Source organism: Chamaea fasciata, unplaced genomic scaffold (genome assembly GCF_029207755.1).
Source record: "Chamaea fasciata isolate MVZ Bird 193981 ecotype frontalis unplaced genomic scaffold, bChaFas1.0.hap1 SCAF_7, whole genome shotgun sequence".
Classification (NCBI taxonomy): Eukaryota; Metazoa; Chordata; class Aves; order Passeriformes; family Sylviidae; genus Chamaea; species Chamaea fasciata.
In genome coordinates, this window is record NW_027094092.1 from 15,974,995 (window position 1) to 15,987,248 (window position 12,254).

At 42.9% G+C, this 12,254-nt stretch overlaps 1 protein-coding gene and 1 long non-coding RNA gene across 2 annotated transcripts; one reads left to right on the forward strand and one right to left on the reverse strand.

Annotated features, from left to right (window-relative positions):
* Window positions 1–297: 297 nt before the first annotated feature.
* On the reverse strand, window positions 298–11,531 carry MRPL23 (mitochondrial ribosomal protein L23). The gene is made up of 5 exons (XM_066187700.1): window positions 11,441–11,531; window positions 11,161–11,283; window positions 10,414–10,496; window positions 8,472–8,545; window positions 298–655 (listed from the first exon to the last, which is right to left on the reverse strand). Exons 1-5 carry the CDS (start codon window positions 11,464–11,466, stop codon window positions 491–493), a joined length of 471 nt encoding a protein of 156 aa, XP_066043797.1. The 5' UTR covers window positions 11,467–11,531; the 3' UTR covers window positions 298–490.
* Window positions 10,260–10,768, forward strand: LOC136292258 (uncharacterized). Its single transcript, XR_010721869.1, has 2 exons — window positions 10,260–10,346; window positions 10,501–10,768. It is a non-coding gene; the product is annotated as an uncharacterized lncRNA (long non-coding RNA).
* Window positions 11,532–12,254: the final 723 nt, after the last annotated feature.

Sequence of the window (12,254 nt, forward strand, 5' to 3'; positions counted from 1 at the left end):
TCACTCCAAGGAATGCAATAGGATAGTAGGACACAGTAAGTGACAATAAGGGAACCCTACATCCTGAGCCTATAGTCCAGTCTTCTACACTTTCATGTCCCCCTCCGTCTAACCTACCCTGACTTTTATACATTCTAATCAGTACAAACTGCACGTATCCTAGAAAATTAAATACCCAATTTCTTCTCAAAACAACCCCCAGCAGCATGAAAAAGGTAAGCACAATGACACCCTCAGTCAGAAATGACAACAAGGAATTCGACATTGTAGAAATAGTCCACAAGTTCACAGAAAAGATCTGATGCAGTCAGATTTATTTTACCTTTTTATTTCTTCAGGGCCATTTTGTTGCAGCCATGCACAAACAGCCAGAAAAAAGACACGCTAGCAAGGCCTGCTCAAGAATAAACATTCAGTCATTACGAGAAGAGTGCAAGTTGTGCTAATCAAAATCCCTCTGAGCTTAAAGGAAGACAGCTGGCTTGTTGCATCAAAGTCCAAACCAGTCAGGGACTCCACCTCGTCTGGGGTCACCTTCCTGCTTCTGCTTCTCTTTCTCCATGTATTTATCCCTGAAGTCATCGAAAGAGCGAGTTTCTGCGTCTTGTTCCTTCTCTGGAAATAGGTTGGGAAACTGAAAGGTTTGTCCTTGACCCTAAAGAGAAAACAAATGGTCAGAGAGACATTCCAGCCTTTCTGCCGTAGCTATGATCTTAGGGTGAAAGACCACCCTGAATTTTCAGCTAGTGCAGAATGGTACCGCGTGACCTCCCAAAATCTCTTTCCACCCGTGTCCCCAAGATACGTGCAAGTCTCTTCTCCTCAAAAGCTAACTTTCAGCCTCTCCTCCTCTGTGTGCTACTTAAGATACTGACATCTTTTTCTTTTTTTTTCACACATGAATGATCAGGAGATGGACATCTCTTCAAAGACTTTGAATCAGCTCAGAGATGTTGTGTGAGTCATACAGTAAAAGTAAGAAGAGCAAAATAAGTTATTTTGTTAAAGTAACACCACCAGGGAAATACACAGTGGAGCAGGCATTCATTATGTTAACACTCAGGATATGAGTAGTGGTTGTAGTTGTTTAGATCTCAGCTAAGGATAAGAGAGAGCAGTCCTAGCAGCTGTTATTGTAGGGTGTAATGTGGGAATACACAATAACAGATATCAGAGGTCTCTTATCAACAGACATAAAGACTATGGTGTAAAACAATTACAGTGGGAACAATCTGTCTAATATATCACTAATGAGATTAAAGTGATTACATCTGCATCAGTCATTCTGCCTAACAGACAAGTCATTTTAGTGAAACATCATCATCAGATCTATGTCTCCCACTTGGAAAATAAACATTTGCTTGGTCTCTGGTTTTTATCTAACAGCAGGAAACCATTTTTCTGTGGAAATGTACTATCTCATTAAATTTACCTACTTATTTTTAGTGGTGTTTGCTCTAAGCACAACTTCATTAAACTGAATAATATCAGCCCTTCCATTCTGTATGGGACCTTGCATAATAAAACTTGTAACTGGTCACCCATAACCCTAAAACTACTCTCCAAAACACTTACAAACATTACCACACATTAACTTCTTTGGCAGCATTCTGATATACAGAAATCTCAAGGAAAGCATTTAACTGCTTCAGATAAAAACAGGTGGGTTTGGCTTTTTCTCAGATCAGCCAGTCTTTAAATTTATGCAGTAAATATAACCAAACAAGAGGCTCAGTTATGAAATGGTTCCACAAAGAACATGAAAGGAGCCTTCCCCAGCATACCTACTCTGCATTTTGGGATCAGAAATATGACATAAATAAATCCAACAACCATCACCACGTCCCTGACCCAGTTGAATGTCTGCTATGTTTTATTTAATCATATACACTCAACCTGGCAAATAACAGGTGTGAAAAAAATCTAAACCTCATATGCCTTGGAGAGAAAAAAGCATTACTTATCCCATATGAGATTATCCAGACTGGAATCTACAAAATACCAACTCTACCCAGCAATGCTCCAGTTGTTTTTGTAGTGCATACTTCTTGGGGGTTTCCTAAGAGCCTGACCATACTACAAAAACAACAAGGGAGCTGCTGTGTACATTGCCTTTTCCTTGATTCTAGCCTGGATAAGCTCAACTGGAACATATCAAGGTTTTCCTTTCCATTGGTGTACACTCTGGGAATTCAGCTCTTTTGTACCTTTAAATTACCAACAGGTAACCTCATAATAGCTGTCCTTTGACAGCTAAAGCACAGTCCTATTTCATGGCACAGAAACTGGCCTTACCAGGGTCCTTGAGCAAGCCCAAAGCTGCAGCCTACTGAACCTCTTCCTGCAGTAGGATCAACAACAAGCACCCTTGAGGCCAAGCAGTGCCCAGGATTTTAGCACACTGAAGCATTTGGAAAGGATTTGCTAATATTACAAAAAATTGCTGTGTTTTAACTGCGGTGTGGGCAGGTCACTCAGCCCTGCCATACCTACAGAACAGACAAGGCCCGTACTAAAGAACTGTCTGCCCTGGAGAGGAAGCCATTTTAGTTAAACAAGTCAGAAAACAACTCGGGCTAACATGGTAGGCACACCACCTCCACTGAAAATCCAAGAACTATTTATATTGGTAACAGCGTAGTAAGGGACTGTTCTTGTTATTCCTTCTGGTATGCTTCCAGGACCAATGCATTTCCCTTATTGGAGAATGAAGGAAAGCTGTCCCTAAAGCATACTAACAACATCCACGCTAATTCACTAAGCATTGCAAAACAGTTATTATTTTAAAAAGAGGGAAGAAAACAAAAATGATACACACAGAGGCTGTAGCAAAACCAGACAAAACCTTTAAGCTGTTTATCGAAATGCTCACAGTTCCCATTTCAAGGCTGATGGAAGTCAAATATTGAGCTGAAAACGTCAATCTGTATCTGGAGTCTTAATAAATCAAAATCAGCACAGACAACTTGGCTCTTTCCAGCTCTTGTTTTGTGAAGAAATTCTGATTTTGGCTGGCAGCCAAACACGATTTGAAACAGCCAAGACATTACACCCTGAGAACTGAAGGTTGATAAATCTTAAGTAACAATACTCTGCAGTAATACTGCACTGTAAGGCTCTGGAGTGATGAAAGCTGTATGAAAAATAGCTGTTGTGCATGCTCAGTAGCTAGTTTTCAGAAGAAGCCTGTATCTTGGATATTTCAAAATTTCAAAAATACCAAAAGGCATCAACTTACATAAAGGGCTGTGAGTTTGTCCAGGCATATTTACACACAGTGCATCATCCACATAATGCCAGGGGCTACTGAGGTTCAAGCTCATATGCCACCTCCTTAAAAAAAAGCCTACCAAAGGAACAGAAGGATTGTCACTCCTTTACACAGTGCTGCTTTTTCATAAACCTTTTCTTTGGAAAAGCTTTTCCTTCTATACAGCAACCATCTGACAGCCATATGATGAATGCATCCTCAGCATGAAATCCTCACTGCAATGAAGTACACAATTTTTACCAAGTTCATCAGGGCTTATCTGGTTTACAAACTGCTAAAACATGAATTGCTGGCATATTCAACCGGAAAGGAAGACTCTGGCTTACTTGAAAGTAAGCCTCGCATTTGTTCACACTTTTACCTTTTGCAAGCTATTTATCCCTTTAATTACTGAATTACTGAAATTCTCATAAGCTGAAGTGACTTCTAAATAGGCTAGAACTTGCTTCTGCTTTAGAACTTCTGCCAGCATAATTACCTTAGTTAGAAACACAAAGAAAGTGGGAGAAGATAACACCACCATTCTACTCAACATAGCTGTGCTAAAAGAAAATCCTATAAGTAAGACAGACACAGGGAAAAAAAAGTAATTCTGCTCAGATAATCCAGTCTGTCATGGAACTGGGTGGTGCACTGACAGCAAAAGATCTGTTTCACCAATGTGAAGTGATCCCCTGATACTCTGGAATTTGTCAGGGTAAGTTCTACCACCATGTGTTCACCTCACTCCCATGCAGAGCCTTACAATACTAATAAAAAAAAGAACAAAAAGCCCTAAACAAAGCAAGTTAGAGAGTTGGCACTGAACACCTAAAAAATAAAGGCCATATGATGATTTTACACATTGTTGTTCTCAGTTTGGGGTCTTCCCAGAGACCTTCCTTTTTCCTACAAGTTCTAAGGTTATGCCCACGTGAGATGTGTGGTCCAGTGTTCAGATAACAGACACAGAACCCATTAAATTTCTACTCCTGCACAACTCTAATCCTCAAGTCAGCATTACCCAAAAGTAAAGTGAATTGTATACAAGGCCTTATGAGGATTCATTTGTTAAATGCTATTAACATCCTTCAGATAAAAGCATCAAACATTTATTTTCCCTTTAGATTTCAAGCCCTTGTCCTAAGAAAGGGTGAAAACACACCTTGTTCTTGGAGTCAGTCTAAGGAGTTATCGCAGGAGTGGTCCAAATTGCCTCCATTCATTTTAATGAGAGGTTAAGTGACCTTAATTAGGCCCATGAAGTCAAGCGCTGGCCTTTCCACTGCTGAGCCTTCACGTCAGAAAACTGCTGGAAGGATTATCCAGCACAAACTCACTTATACTTCTCTGACCTTTGAGTCCCCTGAAAAGTTTAGAAATGGAAGATCAGCACAGATATTACGGTGCAGCAATGATGCAGCAAACACCAATCACGTAAACAACTGTGAGATCTTCTGGTTATTTGGACAGTTGAAGCACTTACTACTGTCCTTCAGAATGAACGGAAAAGTGATGTTTATCGTATCATTAACTACAAAAATGTTGGACTCCCAAAAGCACGGGATTCAGTCCAGCAGTAGCAGCAAATGCAGCTAAGTTCAATCATCCAGTGCATTTGAACAATTCTCCTACTACTGCAGTGGTAACATCTGATGCTAAAACATATGGCAAAACAGCACATAAAGCAACTTCAAAAATCCACCCAGGAACAACACTGCATATGGATCATCCAAGTTTCCCCTGAATTCAAAAGAAAACTGCTGTCACATCTTGTCTGTTGTGCAAATAGGTTAATTACTGTGAATTTACAGGACACTCTAAACGGGGGTTGAGGAGAAAGCGCTTGCAAAAATGTTCCCACCGGTGCCATCATTCAAGCAGCTAAATAGGTGTTAGTCCTAACACTGACAAGGTCAGACTCCTTTTTACAGCCATCTCCACTAGATTTCTCAAAACAGATTTAATTAAAAATAGGTCTGGATTCCAGAGGCTTGTCTACAGTTGTGCTCCCACGGGTACTAACACCTGTTAAGCTAAACCAGTGAGAACACTGAAGGAGAAGAAGGAGGGGATGTTGTTGTTTTTTTTTAATTTCCCTGATGTTAATGCAACTGCAAAGTTTCCCACTGGTTTTCTTTTCTTCTTTTTTCCTTTTCATTATAATAATTATAGCTGTATTGGAGTAAGGAGAAAGGCTGCTGCATTACATTTATTTTATCTAGTTTGCAAAGATATAGAACTTGGGTTTAATTTAAAAAACAGAACAGTGTAGAAAAAGAGCATTTGATACACAGGGCCGTAAGTCTCTAACTTAAACCTTTCTCACCACATTCCAAAAGGGGAAAAAAGGCAAGCAGGCTCTGGAATGGCAAGATATTGTTGATCCACAGCCTTCTATGATTTGAAGTATTTTTTTAGTGTGAAAATATTATGCTTGGACAGATCACGTATTTGTCCAGTTACCGCCTGAGAACAAAGTAAACAGCTCCGAATCTCCAAGAAAGAGTATTTAGAAAAGAAAGGACAACAATTCTTACATGTGGAACAGCTGGGGCACTAGTCTGACACCTAAGGGCACGTTGACTATGACTTCATACACCTTCCACCTTTGAGACACTTGCAGTAAGTCAATGGATGTGTGTGTTGCACCGGGACACATAAGGTGATGCTTTATGAAGCAGGGAAACATAACTGCTCATGAGAATAAATTCAATTTCATTCAGGAAAACTGCATCACAGCTGCAAAGTCACACTGGAAAGAGCAATACTTCCACCTAGTGGGCAACACAAAGATCAACAAGACCTTCCAAAAACATACCCATATTTTTCCAGTCTCATGCAGTTTTAACTTGAAACTGGATTAATGAGAGAAAACACAGCTGGTAAAAATGGTGGGAAAGCCCAGCTATTCTGACTCATGGCAGATGCAAACTAATTCTCATGAAAATAAGGATTTTACAGTGGTTACCAAAGACCTTCCTAAATTAGGCAGATATTAACAATGGACTGCATGGGGCCTGTAGTGGCCTGATCACACCATGAATGAGAATGAAGGCAAACCCTTAAAATTCAGAAATGACACTGGGTTTCTGGTTTCACCCACTCTTTCAAGCTGGTGTGAACACAGAGCTGGGAGCTCATTGTCTGAGACATCAGAGCTAGTGATGAAAAGCAACAAACAAAAGTAAAAAGAGAAAGGGGGAGGAATAAAGAAACCTAAATGTTAATGGAATTAACAGCCCACAACAACAATAGGAAAAAAAACAGACCAAAGAGACCAGGAATGAGGTGAGGAAAAAACACAGAGACCAAGCTTCACTGGCAAGAGTTTAGCAAACAGTCAGGACATGAAAACTCCCTTGACATGAAAAACACCACCAAAAAGTGGTCTCCTGACTCTGATCATGGAAGAAATGGAAAACATGGCATTCCTTAAGAGCTTATTATGGTAACTACAGTCTAAGGCAGTAAGGGACTCTTGCTGTCCCATGCACTAAAAGACCTGAGCCACAGTGCAAAGAGGGCTCTGTGCCTTGCCCAGAAGCCAAAATGGGAGACTGGAGGAACAACCAAACTACTCCTGTGCACTGGCCTCCAACACCAAGCTAGTTTGGGTAAATCTCCACACCTGGGCTGACCAACCCTCAAGGTTACGGCAACTTTTCTAGGTTGAGAGGCTGAATGTGAAATAAATGCAAAAAGGCACTGCCTTAAACATCTTGCTCCAACTGGGCAGCAGCATTCTGCTTCCCACTCCTTCCCCCTGAGTATCTATGATTTGCAGACTACCTCCTTCTCACCTCAGCAGACATAGGACACAAGACTGCATTACAGTGAAATAAAATTTGAGAACTGACTAGTTCACTAGAGACACATGTCGGCTTCAGTCTTGGGAAACAAGCTTCTAAAAGCAAGGAAGTCGCTAGCAGGAGGTTGTGGCAACGGAAAGTGCCTGCAACTACCTACTAAAAGGAATAACACTCAGAGAAAGCAACTTGTGAGATACAACATCATCAGTCCAAGCATTCACTTTCTAATTGTACAGTCCAGCTCTCCAGCAAACAAAAACCTAGCACAGACAATCCAGGAGGGAGAATTTGCTCACCAAAGCAGAGACTCTTCCTTGAAAAAGGAATGTGCGTTTTAGCCATTGTAATGTAAAATCCTCACAGAGACGAGGTTGCCTTTAACTTCAGCAGAGTAAAGCAGAGTTACTCCTCATCTAAATGCAACTCTGTTACTTTTTAGTAACATTGCACTTTATACTATTCTCTTAAATTAGGTAAGGGCTGTCTAGAAAAACACTCCCTCCTCACTTTTCTTTCTATTCCCCAGAAGGGGGTTAGAAAAAAATTTCTAAACACATTTAAACTTTGAAATATTAAGAATCACATTTCCCATTGTCTGTGCCTCTTCAGTTTGAACCCATGTCCATATGAAGTCTTAGCCAGTCGTGAAGATCACAGAGTGTTCTCCCAACACTGAATCCTTGTCCCAAGACAGATTAACAGTGATGTTGTGTTGCCAGCTGCAATTTTGAGCTTATGGTTTTACAAGCATAAATACCATCCCTTTAATGTCATTTTGGTATGTGAAGGGATTTTCTGTCACTGGTTGCACTTCTTTTTTGCATAAAGACAGGTAAGCCCAAGTTTAAACTATAATATGGTCCTGTTATGAAAGAAATTTACAAGAACATGAAGCTCCTTTTCCACTGGGCAACCAATGTATGTTTCAGAGCCCAGTTCAGCCACAAAGCATGCTTGTTTAGACATGACTAAAGGCTCTCCAAGGAATAAGCCTTAGTCTTCTCTGAAATTCAAAGACCTTTAATAAGAAGTTCCCTACCCTCACAATATATTCTTTCACTTACTGGACATTTCAGCAATCAACCACACAAGTCGTGAACCTTCCAGCACACAGACTACAGGGTCAGCATGAAACTCTCTGGCAAAGCAACACCCTATGACATCAGTCCACAATCTACAGACAGACCTCAAACCAACAGGGGACTTAAAAAATAACCATTTGTTTGAATTTGTTCTTTAGACCAAGTCATGTATATGTCTTTACATTCTGGAATGTATTAAAGGAACTGTCACTATTAGAGGATTGGCAGGAATATTCCGCCAACCAGGACAACTCACTGGCCATTACTTTGGGCTTGGCTGGTTAACAGTGCCTTCCTCTTTCCTCACAAGCATCCATGTTAACTCACCAGCTGTACATAGGCCACCTTGTAATCTGGCTTCTTCACTCTCTGATTCCTGTGATTCCTCTTGTTGTTCGCACCTGCAGAAACGAAGAGAATCCCGCCTTTTACTTCCCAGGACTTCTGAGTTCTCCGAAGCAAGGCCAAGCTGAAGGAGTGACTTGGCTATTTCTGATTTACTGTTAAGAGGAATACTCTTCCTTCACTTCCAGCCCAGCACCACAATTATTAAAGTGTACTGAAACTGGTGGGCACTGCTCTCCTTCTTTACAAGCAGGGAACAAAGGCATCACCAGCCTGCTGCCACTGTGCCTTCACACACAAAGTCTGCAAAGAAGCAAGGAGAAAAGTCTCCCAAGTAGGGGCCAGGGGTGATAAACTGCCCTTCCAACATGCACAGCTTCAGGAAGACAAAGAGAAAATGACCACTAAATAGCCTTAAACCTGACAATTTTTACTTTTCAGCTGATGACCTGGATCTACTGTTTATACACTGGGATAATATATTCCACATCCAAACAAACTACAGCACCTCAGCCTTCTCCAACCATGCTGGTCACAACTGCAGTGGGCAGTACAACTTACCCTCTTCATGTCAGGCAGACATTAAAGCTCTCAGATTATTTGCATTCTAACCCTCTTTTATCCCTGACTATAAATCATCATCTAAAATTAGCAGTGAGGGACAAAAAGGTTATAAGGACAAGCATGACTATTTTTCAGTGCTGTTTGGAACTCCATGTGTTTGGTATTTATGACTTAATTTAATTTTCCTTTTCACATAAGCATATTACAGATGATACTTCCAGGTTTTTTCTTCCTTTGTAAGTTAAGAGTTTTACAACCTTATTTTGAAGCTTTTTCTTTTATCCTCCATTTTTCACTACTACAGGTCTTTTCTCCTATTCCTTTTAAAATCATCCTTAATCTTACCATTATAAACAGACAATTCCTTTCATAGTCACTACATGAGAAATGAAAAACCCAGCCATCAAAGATGTCCTAACCAACAAGTCACTCTCCACTCCATAATTACACTGCCTGGTAATCAAAAATGTAAATTAACATGGAATAATAAAGAAAAATATTCCTGACTGCATCCAAACTGCAGTCAGAGAAGCTCTGGGGAAGGAAACTTTCATATGTAAAGGTGACATCATCTAAATTTATCTTATTTCAGTTAGAGATGAGCCCCTTTGCCTTCAAGTCAGAGTTCAGCATAAGTTAAACCAGGATTAAACTAGGAACGTTTTTTTCTTTTTCTCTTGGGTTGTTTTCTATTGGGTTTTTGGTGGGCATTTGGGTGGTTTTGTTGTTTTGTCGTTTCTAGGGGTTGGACAGAAGATAAACACCACAAGTGGAAACATTCAAGTCTGTAGCAGAAATCTAGTAACAACAGGTGACAAAAACCTGAAAGTTTGTCAAGATGTTCTTCTGACATTATCTACTGGTTCAACAGAGTATTTTTCTTTGCTGTACAAACTTTGCTTTTTGTTAGACCATAACACCTCCTGTGTGTGCATGCAAGCAAATCTCAGCTCATTTTTTAAATGAGGGCTACAGGTGAATTTAAGTTTAATTACTACTTGTATTAAAAAACATGAAGCAGTTCCTTCTGAAGGGAGATACCCACTGGTCTTCAAGGAGAAACAGTACCAATTACAAAAGCACAAGCTAAGTAACTGTCAAGATGATTAGCCTTTTTAAATTCAGCTTCTTCTCTTTAGAGTGAAACTTACATCATAATTTAATCACAGCATTCAAACATGATATCACTCATTTGAAGGGATGAATAAACAACTATGCTAACAGACATTACCAGCTAAGCACCTGGAACCACTGCAGCCAAAGTCTGCTGAAATCTAACAGACCTTTTGAAAGGTAAAAGTCTACTCTGGCTGCACAGGGATGCTGTATTCACCCCTCTGCATCACTCAGCTGCACTTACCATACTGTATCCTGGTCCTCACAGCAGCTACAGGCACATTGTATATTCTTTCAAGGTAATTCCTGATATCCACTTTTGTCATTCTAGGCAATGAAAAGACATTTTGGGGAAAGAACGAAAGAACGAACAAACGAAAGAAAGAAAAGTATAAACATTTGGACAAAATAAACTAGAGACTGATTGATACTGCGGAATAAATATGTCTTCTTCTTATTTTAACCAAGACAGATTTACGACATGAAAGTGTAAACTCAAACTAGACCACACACTGCTACAGCGATTTATGATCCATAAACTGTAACAATTGTCAAATAATTTATCCTCTGTAGCCTCAACATTCAGAATGCCAGGCATATTCTGTGTTCAACAGGCTTTCTCACTGCCCAACCTAAGACGCCTTTCTTTATTCTGAGTAGGAGCTGCTGATGTTAGCAGAACCTGCCACAGTCTTACGGGCTCTAATGCGTGCCAGCAAATTGGCCAGGCTGAAAGAGTCCTGACAAATAACTGGACACCACGTTGCTTACTCTGGATCATATTCATAAGCACTTCCTCCTTCCCAAGCCGGTCCCTGGGAAGGCTGAGCCTCACAAGCACTCGGGGAGAGGAGCCACGCAAAGCTCGTCACAAAACCAGTGCCCTCGCCGCCCTCCGAAAGGTCTGCCTGATGCAGGAGCCCCTTCCCCGCCCCGGCACTCGGCCTCCCACCCCTCAGCCCACAAGCCCAGCTGCCGTGCCCGCACTCACTCCATGGAGACGCGGAACTGCACGGTGTCCTCGGGCTGGGGCACGCCGGGCCGCACCGCCAGCATGAAGAAGTTGGGACGGAAGATCCGCAGCTGCGGGCCGCCCCTCTGGAACAGCGGGTACCTGCGGGGACACGCCGCCGCTCACTGACCGGCCGGCCCCCCCGCCCCGCTGCCCCGACTCAGCCCCTCCGGCCCTCCACCGCACCCCATCCCACCCATCCCACGCCACCGCCGCCCGCCCTGCTCCGCTCCGCTCCGCTCCGCTCCGCTCCGCTCACACGGCCCTCCTGGCGCCCGCCGCCATGGCCGAGCCCGCGGAAGCGGCGGAGCGGCTCCGGCGGGGCGGCGGCGGCGGCCCCTGCTGGCGCGGAGGAGCGCGGCGGGGCCGCCCCTCAGCGCCGGGAGCGGCCACAGGCCGGCAGGGGCCGCGGAGGAGCCGCGCCGTGCCGTGCCCAAGCCTCCTCAGTGTACGAAAGACACGGAGGTGGTGCCAGAGAGGGTCCCAGCCGAAGGTCACAAATATGGGGAGGAGTCTGGAGCATCTCTCTTAAGGGGAGAGACTGCGGGAGCTGGGCCTGTTTAGTCTGGAGAAGACTCAGAGGGGATCTCGTTATTGCGTACAAATGTCTCAAGGCGGGTGCCAAGTGGATGGTGCCAGACTCTTTTCAGTGCTGCCCAGCGACAGGACAAGGAGCGATGGCCGTAAACTGAAACACAAGAAGTTCCACCTCAACACGAGGAAGAACATCTTTACACCGAGAGTGGCAGAGCACTGGAACAGGGTGGCCAAGGGAGAATGTGGAATCTTACTCCCTGGAGATACTGAAACTCACCGGGGCACGTTCCTGTGTCACCTGCTCTGGCTGACACTGCCTTAGCAGGGGGTTGGACTGAACAATCTCTAGACATACCTTTCAACCCTAACAGTTCTGTGATTACGTGAAAATCTTGCCACTGTGGGATGCTGCAGTGCTGTCTGCCTTTGCTGGGGTCCTGTCCTGACTCTCCTCCTGTCCTCCACGCTGGTGAGACCCCAGCACAACAGGCACAGGGCTGTAGGATCAGGTCCAGAGAAGGCCACAGAGATGCTGG